At 36.6% G+C, this 18,675-nt stretch overlaps 1 protein-coding gene across 1 annotated transcript; it reads right to left on the bottom strand.

The window, feature by feature from the left end:
• Positions 1 to 128: 128 nt before the first annotated feature.
• On the bottom strand, positions 129 to 18,413 carry LOC121375394 (A disintegrin and metalloproteinase with thrombospondin motifs 16-like). The gene is made up of 15 exons (XM_041502820.1): positions 18,307 to 18,413; positions 15,916 to 15,958; positions 11,632 to 11,852; positions 10,979 to 11,074; positions 10,355 to 10,490; positions 9,757 to 10,061; positions 9,211 to 9,282; positions 8,750 to 8,907; positions 8,267 to 8,316; positions 7,170 to 7,299; positions 6,006 to 6,152; positions 5,412 to 5,538; positions 2,955 to 3,068; positions 1,580 to 1,627; positions 129 to 291 (listed from the first exon to the last, which is right to left on the bottom strand). Exons 1-14 carry the CDS (start codon positions 18,364 to 18,366, stop codon positions 1,580 to 1,582), a joined length of 1,707 nt encoding a protein of 568 aa, XP_041358754.1. The 5' UTR covers positions 18,367 to 18,413; the 3' UTR covers positions 129 to 291.
• Between the last annotated feature and the right edge of the window lie 262 nt (positions 18,414 to 18,675).

The following is an 18,675-nucleotide window of genomic DNA, read 5'->3' as shown; positions in this document are numbered from 1 at the left end:
AAAGTGTCACAAGCTTGCAGTCTATATAGACTTGTGACATCACAAGTATCATAACAGTATTGTTATTGCCCATGACATAAAAATAGCGTGGAATAATACAGTTATGCAACTGTTTATTGTAAACCATGTGGGTAATAAAACAGTTTATTATGTAAAGTATATGGAGACTTTTTTTGTACATATTTTAAGGTTGTATGCAGACGGTCACTTTCATTGTAGTGTCAGCACTTTCAGGCAAATATATTCACTTGTCCTCTTGTGACGTTTGCTTCCAACCAATCACTACACAATCTGCAAGACAATAAATAATGTTGATAAACAAACATGCAATAGATGAAAACAATACAGTTAACCCAAATACATTGTTCTAAAGTCCAAAATCAAATTATATGGTTGTACATATTCTTAAACTTTTATTTTCCTTACTGTTAAAAATAAAATATAATTTGTCAACTGAAAACGGATTAAAAGTAAATATTAAAACGGTGACTGCACCGTTATTATTAAGTATGTAAATCTCAGTGCCATCGGGCATGATCGAATATGTATGTAAATTACCAGCAACAAGTTCCAACTAGGTCAGTTAACTCTGTTGCGTGCATTGCAGGGACCACTGGATGCATGGGGGTGACAGCTTATATATTGTTGAACCGTGATTATGATGCAGTATGGATGTCTTATTTTCAGTAAAATGTTCAACATACACTCATACTAGTCACTTGAAGTGTTATGGTCATCCTGATGATAAGATATTTGTAGAGATACATGTATATAAAGAGAGATCGTTCCGATAGTTTAATCAAATTTTCTCTATAATTTATATTGACAAAATATACTACCTTTTTCTGGTGCTGAGTGGCCTAACCCAAATGAAAAAAACTACACCGATTTACTTGGGTTTGAAAGGAGCACATTCAATCTTGATGACAGATTTCCTAATACAAATTATGCCGTTATTAAATAATAAAATTATTTCAATTGTATATCGCATTAAATATATTCTGACACTTTGATGTAATTTAATTAAAAGATCAAGATTGAACTGGCATGTGACTGCGGACTGACTACACTGTATATATAAAGTGTCATCCCCTTGTGTTCTTAATCGTGTTGAGTGCACGTGTCATTCGCATGTTAACGGTTATGTCACTTTCAGTTGATGAATACTGCCACTGGTATAAATGAATCTTACAGGCAAACGAAACAACAAACTCATCATTCAGATTTACTTACAATCCACGACCCCGTTCACGAAGCAATCTTAGCCATAAGATCATTGTAACTACAGCTATTAACATATGTACTTAAGGTGATCTTAGCACTAAGATCGCTTTGTGGAACGGGGCCCAGAGTTGCAAACATGTTAACGGTAAAACTGCCGTGGAAAATGCTGTGTACATTATTTTTCCACGCCATTTGTTTTGCTGTGATAATTTTCTTAATTGCAGGGGTTGCCTTATATTATAATCATGTGTATAACTTATAAAATGGAGGGTGATGGGCATGGCAGGGGTGTGCTTTGCCATGCACCCTATCTCACCTTACCTTAAATCTGGGCCTGATTGGTTTGTTTAATTACCTAAGATGGCACAGCTGACTGTAAGACACATTCACCATTCAAACAGACCTGAAATTCAAACAAAAACTAATAAATGCCATAATACAGGTGAAGCTCTACATAAAATATAACTAGTTTCCCCACAGTTGTCTAATGTTAGTAAGATAACCTGCTGAAAATTGTAGTCGGTAACTAGAGATAACAACCACCTGCTTTACAGTTTCATTAACTAGCCTACACATAATGTAGTCTATGTTCATAAACTCTGTTTATAACATTCTAGTATGGAAGGAAGGAAATGTGTTATTTAATGATGCACTCAACACATTTTATATACGGTTATATGGTTAAGGACCATATAGATATTAAGAGAGGAAACCTGCTGTTGCCACTTCATGGGCTACTCTTTTCGATTAGAAGCAAGAGATCTTTTATATGCACCATCCCACAGACAGGGTAGTACATACCACAGCCTTTGATATACGAGTCCTGGTACACTGGCTGGAACGAGAATTCTAGTATGGATGCCAGACTCAAGCAGTTTAGAACAAATAATAACAAAAAAAATGCCATTACAAATCAGTTTTGCAACAGCTTTTTGCGTCTGTACTGTTGATTGCCGTCATGAATTTCAAGAGCTCTGTTACTCAAGATAAGTTGTAAGATAGAGTCTCTCTGTAAAGTTATTAAGCATTGGGCCCAGACCTAAGCCTGACCAGACGCAAGTTTCAAAATTAATTATTCTCTGACTATATTTAAAAATTGCCATAATTTCAGTGCTATTACTTTATCGAAATCCTTTCTATTAATTTATATGTTTATGCAAATAAAAAGATTCATTGTCTATTCTAAAGTATAGAAGAATAAAAGAATCCTATGTGTCCATGTGGGACAGGGCTATTCCACCCGAGGGTACATAATTTGTTGTCAGGCCGAGTCCCTGACATCATATTATGTACCCGAGGGTGGAATAGCCCTGTCCCACATGGATACATAATGAAGGATTATTTTTCTTCCATCCAGTAGATGAAAAACAAGCATTTTGGGAAAACGTGAAAAACCTACCTTTTTTTATTTGTTATCTTACAATAAAATAATCATAACCATTGAAAAGATTGTACCCAAAAATGGTTTATACTAAAAGTATAAACCGAAAATGATAGTATAATTTCAGCAGGTTTCCTTGTTTTTATGAAATATAAAAAGCATTTCTTGCGTTATTTTGCCGTTTACATGACATCACCCAATGTTACTATCAGCTCAAGCAATAAAGTCACATGGTCATGCAAGACCGATTTATTTTGCATGGGCTGACGTCATGAAATATGCCTGTCTTGCATGGCTTTGGATGGGAGAAATAGTTGTTTTACATCATAGTAATGGGAGGGGGGTGTACCTTGAAGTGTCCACATGCAGTTCCGTCGACTGCTGGTTCGCGCCGTTTGATCCTGTATCCTCCAGATTCACAACACAGCCTCTCACATCTTTCTTCGAGAGGGTACACTCTAAGCTGTTCACAAACCAAACTGATTAAATTATTTTTTTATACAACAAAAAAGTGTGATGTAATGTCTCACGGTTTACATACAATACAGATTTTCACAGTTGTGTTATTGCCATTCATGTATTCACAGTTGTGCTATCTCTATTCAGATATTCACAGTTGTGCTATCTCCATTCAGATATTCACATTTGTGCTGTCTCCATTCAGATATTCACAGTTGTGCCATCTCCATTCAGATGTGGTATTGTCTCGAGTAATCCAGACATTGTCAAGTTATATCTTGCCATAGAATTTAATAATTGATCACATTCCTCTATCTTTTTTTTTCTCGTAAATTTTGCAAGGATGAAGCAGGACGTATGTGCCTGCTCTCTTGAACTACCCCCCCCCCCCCCCACCTGGGGGGGCTCATTGCTAGCTACGGAGTGCTCCTAGAATACCGCGTCACGTACACCGGGCCAAGGGCAACCGTGACCTTGGTGTACGGGGACCCAGTGAGGAAACCACCCAGGAGGAGAAGGAGGAGGAAGACGGACGCGCTAGGGGCGGACCGGGGGAGGTCAAAACCGGTAGCTCAACTACCGGCGGAGATTTTCCCCGTTGTCCACCCCCAGCACCGGTCAACACCAGCGAGGCCAGATGTTCCAGCTTTGCCGGATCCAGCTGTCGACTCGCTAGCGGCGGACTCGGACCTGAAACAGGCCCTGATGGAATCGCCCCCCACAACTCCAAAGACTTCAGCCCCCGGGATTCCAGCGTTGCCACCTCCACCTAGGAAGAGTGCCGCCGTAGAATCCCAGGCCCGTCTTGTGGCCGTTGGAAAACGGAAGGCGATTGTGTCTCCAGGCGACCAACCAGCCAAGCCAAGTCCGCCGACACAACCGCCGACACCTACTTCACCTCCAGCAGAAGATCCGCCCTCTGGACAGCCTTGGTCACTGCAGGCAGGCAAATTACTAGCCCGAGTACTCTGACTGTAAGAGAGCTAGACGGACATTTGGACATAAACACGCTCTCATTACATGTAATGAGAGCGTGTTTATGTCCAAATGTAATGAGAGCGTGTTTATGTCCAAATGTCCGTCTAGCTCTCTTACAGTCAGAGTACTCGGGCTAGCAAATTACCAACTCGCTACTCGAGGCTTGTGAAGATCAACATTGGGGATGTTCGCCAGCTACTTTGTGAGCCGCACCAGGATACCTACGAACCTCTGCCACAAACGGAAGGAGAGTACTCGGTGCGCAGGATCACGATGAAAGATGGGCGTGGGATTTGTCTCACCGTTCGCCGGAGGGGACTCTTCCACCAAGGGATGCTTCTCGATGAAATGGACAACCCGACCATCCACCGCGTCATTAAGACCGTTGCCGGGGAAGACTACCGTCCGATCACCGAGATCATCGCCAAGTCCACACACCGGCACGCCCTCTACCATCTGGATTCGTCCCTGTTCATCGCCTCTCCTTGACGACATCCCCGCTAACAACCTTTCCTAGGACAGGTAACAACCTCCTTTTTGGGCTAGTTAGACTTTAAACGTTTTAGAAGCAGTTCAAAATTCTTATGTTTATTTTTTTATAAATAGTCTAACGCATTTTATTTTGGCGCCCGATCAATTGCTCAAAATCACCTTAAAAACCTTTTGGCCGAGCAGTCTTAACTATTTTGGGTTAAATTTTAGAGTCCAGACATGTTTTTGGAGGCAGTTACTCTTTGTAGACTTAGGTAAATTACAGGCTTCACCGAGGAATCGAAATTCAGCCAATCAGAGCACGGCTCCCACTCGGTGTTACTTCAAGTTTGCGAAGTGTCTGCTATTTGGTCCGCGCTCGCGTTGACTTTACTAAATGGCTTTTTTCCAAATTCTGCCCACCTCAAACTTAACCCCCCCCCCCCTGCTCCGGAGTTAGTCACTGGCGAAGTCAGAGGCTAAATCCGTAGTGGGCGTACCTGAACCTTCGTGGATAGGGGCACGTTAATAGAATTCCCAATTCCCATTCCTCTATATAGATATTACTTACTTTGACAGATGCCAATGTTTTGGATTAGACGTATGTACCCACGTATGTCATCAATATATTTATAATTGTACTTTATTATCAGGTTTGGATCTTAGATCTGACCAGTAATGTCATGCTAGGATTTTTATTTTACTGTAGTATGTCAATTTTTCAAACAAAAGAGGGCTCGGGCATGCATTTGACAACCACCCCAACCTTGGTGTTCATGCCTAGACATTTTCTGTAGAAACCTGTTTATAATTCAGTTTTTTGTTCCATTTCACATCATTCTTAAGGTTTGAGCTTTTACAGCTTTAGTTATTCAGCAAACTGTGTACATTTACTTACAGGACACGGTGTGCCTTTGACATAGTTCCGACACTGTTCTTCCAGACTCATGTATTTACCAGGCAGTATTTTGGGGAAGCTATAGCCACCAGTTCCAGTCTCACGAAGGCATTTGGAATACCACATTCTAAAAAAACAAAATGTTAGGAGTACAATGAATATGTGTATAAATAGTGCTGTACAAGCCAAATAATAACCAAACCTTATTCAAAACTGCCGCTGATGACTTTAAGCGGGTTTACATATACATGGGTTTACATATACATGGGTTTACATATACATGGCTTTGTATTACATTTCACAATTTTATTAGTATTTTATTCATTTAAGTTTCCATTAAGGCTTAATTTAAGCATGAACTTGTAGATCACAATTTCCGTAATTATGAATCAATCGATCAATCAATGTTTAACGACATCGGCTATTGGGTGTCAAATAATGGTAAATGCAAACAGTAAGTCCGTAATTATGGAGGAATAATTTGAATTATATCCGTTTTCTATTTTAAAAAATTTGTGTATGTCAGTTTTGTCTTCATTAATATAAGACGGGCTATTGTTGACCACATAGTTACAAACTTGAACATGTACGTACTTGTTGATGAATTTTCTGATGCTGGCTTTCGAGCATCGTGAAAAGCGGGAGAACTGTGAAGCCTTGTTTCTCTGGTAACTCATCACGTAACCTGACTTTACGGGGCACTTAGCACTGTCTGCCTCGCCATCATGGTGCGCCCCAAGACTGGAAGATATTAAATTAATTATACTGCAGGTGCGGCACAGTGTCAAACATAGTGGTACGGCTCGAGCTTTCCAGACTCTCCTTTCAAATTCACCTGTGAAGGACATTTTCACAGATAGAACAAATACACACACACACACACACACACACACACACACACACACACATACATACCAAAAAAGTGGTATGGCCACGCTGTACCTCTTTGAAAAGTGGTACATGGCCATACCGTCTGTGCCACCCCTGTACTGACGTCCAAAAAACCCTCTACAAGACTTGTAATAGTATTATAGAAAACCAACAAATGGTACGTTGGGATATGAAAATATGTTCAACATCTAAACATTACAGTGCTCTTCGTGATGCATGCAAAGTGTTTGTAAGGTGGTTTCTAAATTTGTTAATTTCGATTAACAACAATATTTATCGAATTATTCAAATTTTATGCATGTAAAGTTTCTTTTGGACTTCAGTATATATTCGTTCTTTGACTGACCGATGGCACAATCTCACTGAAATCACTGGTTATAGACCGATTGATCAGATTAGATTGATAGATCACATAAATTAGTTGCTTTAAAGATATCCATGAGTATGCAAGTACACAACTTTTAAAAATATAAATACACATAATACCAATTCTTATATTATTGATGTGGGAATAGAATTAATGTGTTGTAAGTAATGATGACAAACTGAATTTTTTGCGTGATTGCCACCCAGATAGAATCGGTGAATTTTGGTCAGAAAGGTCATGGTCGGATTTCACTCTCATTACTAGTGAGTGACGGGGTAAGCAAAGTGTTTCTCTTTTTTCTTTCTGTTTTTTTTTCTTTTTTCTTTTGGGGGGGGGGGGGGGGGGTTGTCTCAAGTTCATTTTCATTTCTGTTCTTTAAAATTGTTTGGAATATAATATAAACAGTTAGTGTTAGATAAAGAAATTGTTACAACTTGTATTATGTATTAACATACAATATCACCTATTTAAAGAAAATATTGTAATAAATTATGTCTTACAGATGTCCGAGTTCGTGTACTGTAACGAGAACACCCTTAAAACTCTTGCCCACCTCCGAAATCGCCGCATCATACGAGTACTTGGGAAATGCATTAGCAGTGATGCAGGCACCTTTCACATATCCAATACCTGGTGTTAAAAGCGCAGTGGTTTAAAGCAAAATATACTGGACATTAATGTTTCTATACTGTATATTAATATCCAGATCATTAACTTTCTAAAATTTAATTCCATTACATACATATACATGCAGTTGATAACAGAATCTGATAAACTTGACTGCATAGTATACATAATTGTTGTTAATAATTATAAATTGTATTGTTCATACTGATATTCCCGTTTATTCTTGCTTCACAGCTGGATGAATCGATATCAAAACAGGCTAATTGTCTTCAGTTTTATTCTGAATACATGAAACTGCATGCACTAGTTGTGTGATTTGTAAACTTGTGCTCCATAAATGCAGTATTAAAAACAGAATAATAGCATTGACTTGCAGAGATGATCATATAAATGTACATGATAATAATACATGTAATAATAATAATAATAATAATTAAAAAGTATAACTAAAAATGGATTTTAAATATGCAATACACTGCTCAAAAATAGTCTTTAAAAAAACAATATAATAAAATATATATATATATTTCTCAGTTTATCCCAAATCAAACATTACTTAGTTAAAGAGAATCCTTAAAGGGACAGACCCTAGTTTCAGCCCATGAAAATGCACACTATGTTTAGTTAATCTACAAACTTGTAACACATTTGGATAAAGTTACAGTTGGATGAAATATGAGTCTGTGATTGAAATGGTGAAATACCCTCTAAAGTAGACTAAAACTCGACTCCATAACTGTTATTTCTCAGACGCACGTGCGTTTTTAAAAATATGAGAAATTAATTTTGAGATATTAAAAACACCAGGATGACCAAAAACACTTTGAATGTACGGAAATGGATGATATAAACAATAAAATCTAAGTAAAGTATGATTTTAGTTATCAAAAACGGCTCTAATAGTAAAAAATATGCCTTAGTATTTAAAAACTAGGGTATGTCCCTTTAAATATATATTAATTTTTTTTACCAGAAGTTAACGAGTTGCAACTTCCCACTTGTTTCTCGCACAAGTCTTCACTAAATACCAAAAAAAAGAAGAGTAAAACATGATTATGTTCAAGAATGCAATAATATTATTAACAATAATAAACTACAATATTTTTTAAAATTATTAATGATTTATTTAAAATATTTTGCTACTATGAACTGAAATTGTTGACTTTTATCATTGTAAACTAATAATAAAAGTAACCATTTTGTATATTTTTAACAGCTGGTCTGCAAGATCAATGGAACATTCAGCAATTAGGTAACAATCTATAGAAAGAGGGTATCATGGAATGCATTACAAATCGTTAATTTGTAAATGAAATGCAGGCAGCCTGACCCATTTTCCTATTATCAATAATCTATACATGACGAGAACATTTTAAGAATGGGTAAAGTCCCAAGGAATCGTTAAATTATAAAACTAAAACTTCACTATTGATTGAAGTGTATGACATCTTACCCTGTATGGAGAAATGCAATATCATGGTCAACAAACTTATGATTTGATTCATATTTTCTCATCCAGTCTCTAAAACCATCGAGTGTGTCATACAAGGATATTTCCTTGGCCCCTGCTTTTATTCGATTATTTTCAATAAATGGCTGGTAGTGTGCAAGCTGTAAACCAAACACATAATATCAAGAGAAAAACTAAAATAATATGCATTTACTTATTTCTTTCAACAAAACGTTTTATATCAAGCAAGTACATGTATAATATATTTAGCAGTTTAATTACAATATATAAAATGTCTTTTCTGTTTTAGTTATTTGATCAACCATATACCTTAACATTGCACATTCTGCACACACACACGTGCACGCACACACATACACTGGAAATCGTAAATGCTGTGTGCATATTTAACTGCAATTAATCTCTTGAGAATATTATAACGGTAATTGAAATCTTGTACTTACTGAAAATGCGCCATATTGTTTCAGTTTTAGCTTTATCCTTGGCTGTGATAGAGTTCTAAATTTGAAAGCAACCTGCAAAGTAACCATGGTCAACTGTATTAAATTGACAATATATTTTTTTAATGTTAACATAAAGCACCCCAAAACATGTTTCAAATGTTTGGGACGCTAAATGCACATAAAATAGGTATTGGGCCTTATGTACGATTTACAAAACACATTGTGGTCCGTCTGTAACTAATTTTGTGTAATATTTATTAATCAGTCTTAGACATCCTCTCAGGCTTTTGTAGAATTTGTTCCTACATGCAGCACTGTTAAGGTAAATACTGTATTTCATTTGTTTAAGGAAAAACATGATTTGTTACCTGTTATATTCTTTTTAACAATTCAACCAGTGTTATGGAAAATCGCCAGCATTCGTTTGACAAGTGATAAAATATATACTAATTAAGCTGTACATATATATATATATATATATATATATATATAATACACTAATTTGTTAAATTGTAATTTGTTTTATTCAATAAATATATTGCTTACCGCATGCCAGAAGTGTAACAAAAACACGCCAAGTTCTTTAATGCTGTTATCGAACTGTTTAAAGAGTTTGACGTCAATGATCACTAATGCTTCCACAACGACAAAATCATTATCATCATCGTCATCATATTCATCGTCGTTGTCGTCATCATCATCAGTATCGCGTCGTCTTCGTGGTGACCTTTCACTCCGGTGGACATCCCGTAAACGTTCTGCTGATCTTGAATTGCGTAATGGCAATACTTTGAGCGAGTTTCTTGTAAATGTTTCTTTCCAGTTCTTTTCATTCTGGAACATTTTTGGAACTGAAAGTAAGACGAATGTTTTTGCTTAATGTAATGGTAAACTCATTCTGAAATTTTTTTGGAACTGGCAATAAAACGCTTACTTTTGATTTATGTAGGCCTAATGTTAAACAAATATTGATACATATTATCGATGATTAAACATTAAAATTATCATAAACGCATTGATCTAAACAGGAAAATGTATAAATATTAGTAGTTAAAATGGCTGTATTACATGGATACGTGTTACAATGGCAGCAAACTCGGGACAGTCGGTTTAAAATATCTTTAATTTTAAACGGTATAAATACCATCAATGTAGTCAACGACGCTTCCTTCCTCGGGTTTCTTTTTCAAAAGTGAATGTGCGTCTACGGGAAGTGCTCTGCGATGACGTCGCTGCGACCCTGGCGGTGCGATGACGTACTCATCATTGATGATACCCTCCTAGATCATAAGAACAGCATAGTTAGATAGCATAGATACATCATCATATTTATCTGAACAATGAAACCATTTACAGCGCTCTTTTAAGTGTTCCTTTGTAACAACTTGTTTTCAATTTTCAGTGATAGGTAGGTAACTAGTTTTACGTGCTCATATACCTCAAGGGTTTCGAACGCCCATCCCGAGTCCGACATCCTATAAGATTGGGGGCCTGACTCGGACATTTTCAACGAAGTGCTCTTTTCAGGGAATTGGTCCATGTTCCCTTTTGTTCATGGTCCCTTGCTAAAATATTTCTGGGTCCACCTTTCAATATACAATTCTAATGTGGATTTTCCAGGACTGAACTATTAAGAAAATGTTTAGACATAGTTTGTTTGATTCAAACGTAAAATGTTCGCCAATTAACTTATTTTATTTTAAATATCCACAATTTTTAAATTACGTGTACACGCGTGTATAAATATGAAGTCGGTCATTTGTCTCACCACATGCATTTTCCCGAGGCTGTTCAGTGTTATGCTGACGATTGTTCCAAAAGTTCGGTTGGAGAAAAACTGACGTCCATGGCTGTGGATCTCAGACTGAAACAAAATGTAATTTATTATATGTATGTATAATGTACACCCGGTGGTTATTTAAACACCACTGTATTACAGCCCAAATATCGCCTAGAAGTAGTAGTCCGTGTCGACGGGGTTTAAACCAAATATTGAGTTTTTAAATATGCTTTATATATTGTCCGTATCACTTGCTTCCATTTAAATTTAAATTTAGCATACCTTAAAACTCTTGTATACCAATTTTCATACTTTCTGCTAAATCTTGCACATATTGTCTAAAATTTTGTCTATTATCTGCCTAATTACGGGTATTTATCGAGACTGCATGAATACATTACTTATGAGAATCACACCAGTGTGATTTAAGCTCTATGGTTTCCCCAGATAAGTTAAAATTTGTTTCATTTTGGTTGATATTTAGCCAATTGACTTGGACACCATGCATTAATAATAATAATAATAATAATAATAATAATAATAATAAAAGCGATTTTCATTAAAACTTTAAAATACTCTGCTCATATCTGTTTAATACATGTAGCTTGAAATCATTTATGGTAAGAACTGTAAATGCACACCGGGATGTCTTCAATGTGGAATTCAGTGATGTTGTCATCCCCGCCGGTGACGATGAATGCCTCGAGGTTGTCGTGGAAGACTGAGTCGCGGACCCTGGTCACGGTGATGTGGTGATCATGGAGGAACGTACTAACTTTAAGCAGCAGCTGGTTGTGGATGGTTGGATCGCCATGCACAGTGACTGCAGCCACCAGTGCGCCATCGTTGTCAACCCAGTGTTCTAAGAGATACCAACACATCAAAGCAAACGCGGACAGTACGTACGTTTCAGATATACTTTCTTTCTTTATTCAGTAACATTTTATATATATATATATATATATATATATATATATATATATATATATATATATATATATATATATATACTGAACAAAAAAAGAAACTTCCGATTTGTACATATAGTATTTGTTGTGTTAAAGAATTCATTGTGTAATGAAATTATATAGATAGTATTAGCCTTGAGCTGTATTATCAGGATTCATGAACTTTATCGATTATTTTTGCACTGTTAATCGTCGACAACGTGAAATTCAATTTGCACGTGCATGCATGGTTCGATATGTCCCGTGTAGTATTCGGTCAATTTGTTTTACTTGTCTTACTGACATTGTTGTCAAGTGAACGAAAACGCTTCAAAATTTTAAAAAAAATTAACGTTTTTCACATTGTAGCATTTTTAGTATGCCAAGAATACCCAATAATTTACGCGAACGGGCGATTGGCATGCTTGATGCTGGCATGTCGACAGAAGACGTTGCAAGGCATGTTGGGAGTTCTAGTCGAGCGATACGAAATCTTCGCGTACGATTTCGAACGACAGGAAACACCAACGACTTGCCACGTCGTGGACGTCCACGTGTTACAACGCGTGGTCAAAACCGCTATATCATGAACACGCATTTGCGCAATCGATTCCAAACTGCCACTGCTACTGCTGCTAACACACCTGGGCTTCATAATAACCGAATCAGTAAGCAAACTGTTCGTAATCGTCTGCGGGAGAACGGTTTACATGCACGACGTCCTTACGTCGGATGCGTTTTGACGCAACGTCATCGTCTAAATCGTCTTAACTGGGCACGTGTACACACTCGTTGGATACGGCGACGCTGGAATACCGTTATTTTTTCGGATGAATCCAGATTTTCTTTACAACGTGGTGATGGCAGGGTGCGTGTCTACCGTAGGAGAAATGAACGCTATGCTGACTGTTGTGTTCTTGAACGAGATCGTTTCGGGGGTGGGGGTTGTGTCTACCGTAGGAGAAATGAACGCTATGCTGACTGTTGTGTTCTTGAACGAGATCGTTTCGGGGGTGGGGGTTGTGTCATGTTCTGGGCATCCATTGCCCATGGTTATCGTTCACCACTAGTCATCATTGATGGCAATTTAAATGCTCAACGTTACCGCGATGACATTCTCGCTCATCACGTCATTCCTCTGTTCCATAACAACGCCAACATCTCGATTTTTCAGCATGATAATGCCACCTCTCATACAGCTAGAGACACTGTAAATTTTCTTAGGACAAATAACATTGATTTCATTGATGACTGGCCCGCTAAAAGTCCTGATCTCAACCCCATCGAACATGTCTGGGATAGTCTGGACAGACGATTGAGGCGTTGTCCCAACCCACCCGCTAACGTCAACGAACTTCGTCAAGCGCTCATTCCGGAATGGAACAATATTCCACAGGCAGAAATCAACACTTTAGTCAATTCTATGCGCCTGCGATGCACTGCAGTGGTCAATTCAAGAGGTGGCCATACCCGTTATCAAGTGGGTGGGTTTTTTTTGTTTAACCCCTACCACACTCAAAATTTCTCCCAGTTTCTATTAACCTATGGCCATGATTTTTGCACCAAACGATGCATCATGGAACACTCTTTAAACGCATATATAACAATTATTCCCCCGGTTTGTTTTCATCAAGTTATGTTCAAGCAAAGTTAGCGGAAGTTTCTTATTTTGTTCAGTATATATGTATATATATGTATATATCTATATCTATATATGTGTATATATATATATATATATATATATATATATATATATATATATATATATATATATATATATATATATATACACAGTGTATATACATATATATATACAATACAGTGTATATACATATATATATACATATATATATATATATATATATATATATATATATATATATATATATATATACACATATACATATACATATATATAATATATATATATATATATATATATATATATATACATATATATGTATATATATATATATATATATATATATATATATATATATATATATATATATATATATATATATATGTATACATATATATACATATGCTTAAAGAACACACACACACACACACACACACACACTTATTATACACTCATACATACACAAAATACATTACGCACACGCACACACCATTTCTTGTGCCTACACACCACTTCTTTATATTGATGCTGAAGGGTCCTACTGAAAACGCTCGTGATATCAGAGGTTCGAGATAAGGATAATAATTATCAATGAAAAGTGTGCCGTGGAACAATGTCTCAACCTCGAGGTATCTTCAAGACTATCGATATTGAAATAATGATTTAAACAGATAGGTGGACAGATATCAAAAACATTCACATCTGAAGGCAAAGCTCAACATTTTACACTTGCGTCCAGCCCGAGACAATGAAAACAGCTACCATGTTCAAAAACACTGTTCTGAACAAAATCTCGTTTGATATTCAAGTCATCAGATACCACTGGAGGCATTGTGTATAATACTGGGTAAACAAGTGACCGTTTAAATATTTTTCTTTAAACATTTGTACATCTTATATTGTCTGTTGTAAGTGCATATGAAATACAAGGGGGGATCTGAGGGATCTGCTCCTTTAAACTTAAAGTGCCACTTGTTTTGAACATTTTATTTACAATTTTCACTAAAGTGCTCTTTCCAAAGAGTTAATCCAGGCCCCGTGCTTATAAACCTTAAAGTCTAGACTTTAATAAAGTCCAGACTTTAACACAATGGCAACGCTATTCAAATAGCATTACGTTAAAGTCTGGACTTTATTAAAATCTAGACTTTAAGTTTTATAAGCACGGGCCCTGGTGCCATTTTGCCAATGGCCCCTCCCTAAAATATTCCCTGTGTCTGCCATTAAAATGTGCTTTGCTATTACTGAAAGGAATAGCATCTACATGTTGATAATGTGTTTCTCGTCATCTTCTCTGTAAGGGCGGATCCAAGGGGGCAGGGAGACTGTCCCTCTCCCAATTGTTTTTTTTTAAAAGTGCTCCGTTTTTTTTACAATTTTTTACACTTTGTTTAAACTATTAAACTATTTTCTGGGCCCCTTAGCTCTGAACTAAATGACTGAAAATGCCATATTGTTGGGTACCCAACAATCGCTGATTCAATGATTAAACATTCCTTCCAATCCAGCCACAAACATCATTTCACTTCATTCGTACTTATTTTCGTACTTATATCTAATTATGGTTCAAACACGCTGTCCTGGGCACGCACACCAAGCCAGTTATCTGGACTGTATGTGGTTGGTGAGAGAGAAGCAGGTGTAGTGGCCGGACACCTACCTATTTGAGTCGTTAAACTCACTCTGGGTGCAAGCCGGTACTGGGAAGCGAACCCAGTACCTACCAGCCTTATGTCCGATGGCCGGTAGCCATAATCTGAAACATTTGAACCTATAAAGTAAAGTAGGTGTGCGTTGGTCACACCTGAGGTTATTCAAATAAATTACCCATATCCTTAGGGAATCATTTAGTATCTAATTTCGTTCAGCTTAAATTGTAAACCCTCTGGCATTATAAGTTCAGTAAAGTACTTAACTCTAATACCTATATAGCACAAAGCTTAAGCTCTCTTAAGCAATATCGTTGCGAGTATTCAATTAATTAAGCCCCATCTGCTTAACTTTGTTAAGTACTACTGGTCAGGAACAGACTATAGCTATTTATGTGGCCAAAGCCCTTGAATAAACTTTGTTTTGTTTAACGGCACCACTAGAGCACACTAATTAATTAATCATCGGCTATTGGATGTCAAACATTTGGTAATTCTGACACGTAATCATCAGAGGAAACCCGCTACATTTTTCCTAATGCAGCAAGGGATCTTTTATATGCACTTTCCCACAGACAGGAAAGCACATAATACGACCTTTGACCAGTTGTGGTGCACTGATTGGAACCCTCTGAATAAAAACTTTACTTTTACAAGGTATAATTTACAATCCAATATCATTCTTACTTGATTCTTGTTCGTTCCTCTTCGTTACTCCGCAGTCAATGTACTAAAATCATTTCCATAAGAACATGTAATCAAATTAAAAACATAAACAGTACTTATATTTATTATCAATATTCCACAATAAATAATTTTACATGAATAATACAAATAAATAAATACTAGAAGAATAAAATAAACCAATAATTAAGAAAACAAACAAAAAACAAACAACAAACAAACCATTTCAGAATGACCAAATTCACGATTTTGTTTCTCTATGGGTCACTGAAGCTTCCCACAAAATTTAGTTCGAAATGATCTTGTAGTTGAGAAGAAATTACAGTTTAAATGCATTTCTCTATATACAAATCTAGTAAACAGGGAACCTAACATCAATGAAGGAAGGACATATTTTATTTAACCACGCACTCAACACATTTTATTTACGGTTATATGTCGTCAGACATATGGTTAAGGACCACACAGATATTGACAGAGGAAACCCGCTGTCGCCACTTCATGGGCTACTCTTTTCGATTAGCAGCAAGGGATGTTTTATATGCACCATCCCACAGACAGGGTAGTACATACCACGGCCTTTGATATACCAGTCGTGGTGCACTGGCTGGAACGAGAAATAGCCCAATGGGCCCACCGACGGGGATCGCTAACATCAATGAAATTCACAACTTTGATAAATCATCTAATGATTTTACACACGTGAAGACTATTCACTTATACCATTTGTAAAAGGAGAGAAGACAATGTTTGAAACTAAAATGTTCCCTATGGGGCCCTGCCCCTTATATCCTGGGCAGGGGACGGGGTATCAAACTTTTCAAATTCACAAATTTATTTGTTCATGTGTTAAGAAGAGATGGCCCTTGTGGGAAGGGATATAAAAGACCAAATTATAAAACTGTTTCTTCAAATGCCACTGAAGTTTCCCACAAAATATAGTTGAAATTGGTTAAATGGTTTTGGAGAAGAACATGAAGAAATAACAGTTCAAATGCTTGGGTTTTTTATAATAATAATTCAACCTCTCCCCGGTGACAAACGGGGGACCCAACATTAATGAAATTCACAAATTAAATAAACAATCTATAGATCTTTACATATATGAAGACTATTCGATTATAGCATTTTTGGAAATAGAGAAGAAGATTTTTTAAAATGCCTTAATTTTCCTCTTTTGGGTACCGCCCTCAGACCCCTGGGTGTTCACAATGACCAAATTAAAAAATTCAAAGGAAACTTCCCACAATATTTGACTGGTATTGGTCAAGTAGGTTTAAAGAAGAAGACAAAAATGTATAAAGATTATGCACGACGCCAGACGACCCGACGTTTATTTTATTTTTTTTAATATATAAAACTATTGTAAGTCATGTAAATAAATGAATGGATGGATGAAAAAAATAAAAATAATACCGTCATAGGCAATGGACCAATGCTCAATATTTCTACTCCTCACCCCACCTCACCATACAAGTTTAATAAAATCGCCTATTTTGAGGTGGAAGCTAACCTTTTGCTTTGTTTAACGACACCGTAGAGCCCATTAATTGACTAATTAATCATCGGCTATTGAATGTCAAACATTTGGTAATTCTGACAGGTAATCTTCAAAGAAAACCCACAATACGTTAGCTACAAGAGATCTTTTATATGCACTTTAACACAGACAGGACACCACATACTACCACCTTTGGTATGCCAGTCGTTGACGGGGAAAATAGGTATCAATGGGTCCGCCAAAGTAGATCAGCGTTATGAGTATTGAGCTAAATCCCGCCCGTTTTAAGGTGGAACCACTTTCATTTTCGAATGGTGGTAAAGTTATTACATCAATACAAATGCAGGCGTACGGGCTCCCATTTTTGTAAGGGGTAGGCTGATTTTTGCCACAACTAAACGAAAATGGCTGAGCAACAAAATTTTATTGGTATTAGCATACTGCCAAACAGCTATACAGAGTTGCAAACGAATCACTACGCATTTCTACGTGAATTGCGTCAACTAATATTGTAGATAGAATGTTGGAAATACATGGTGAAAAGGTTTCAGGCCAGCTCATTTTGCTCGAATATCTCTATCGTCTTTGAGCGAATTTGAGGATTTGCTCCAGCACTGTAGTAGGGAGAGGGAGGGGGGGGGGGGGGGCAGTCGCCACCCTGTCTCATTCACTTATGTAAAATGTGCCTTTAGAAACTAATTAAATGTTCTTATTTGTAAATAGCATGGAAAAAAAATATATATTTTGCTATAATTCAAAATGAGCAATAATTACGATAAAATGTTAAACATCAATTACAATATTTGATACTATTATTATTGTTTTTTTAAAACGAAATGTTGACGTAAATATAAACTATTTTAAAATATAATTTCCATTAACAAATTGCTTACCTGAAGTAAGATACATTGAACCGAGAGTAACAACAAAGCATAACACGTAGAGCACTTCATAATAAAGGTATCTCCGGTTCCACTGTTCGGAGAGATATGATTTTTTAAAATCAATTATACCGCAACCATGACTGACACTAAGCAATGACACATGAACGATCTACATAAGGCACACTCTAGCACGTCAGTTTGCTCATTTAAATTTGATTGATGGCGATATAAACCCGGACGTTGATACAGCAGTATCTGTACTGACTAGACCAGGCAAAAGGTGTAGGATGGTTAAAATAATCATTTCATCTTTGGCAACTATTTCAGAGTCCTATAAATCATATCTGTAAGCTTGGTTCTCCATCCTATAATACAATT

The sequence above is a fragment of the Gigantopelta aegis genome, chromosome 6 (assembly GCF_016097555.1).
Source record: "Gigantopelta aegis isolate Gae_Host chromosome 6, Gae_host_genome, whole genome shotgun sequence".
Taxonomy (NCBI): Eukaryota; Metazoa; Mollusca; class Gastropoda; order Neomphalida; family Peltospiridae; genus Gigantopelta; species Gigantopelta aegis.
Note: the sequence above shows the minus strand (reverse complement) of the source record. Positions and strands in the feature narration are given on the sequence as shown.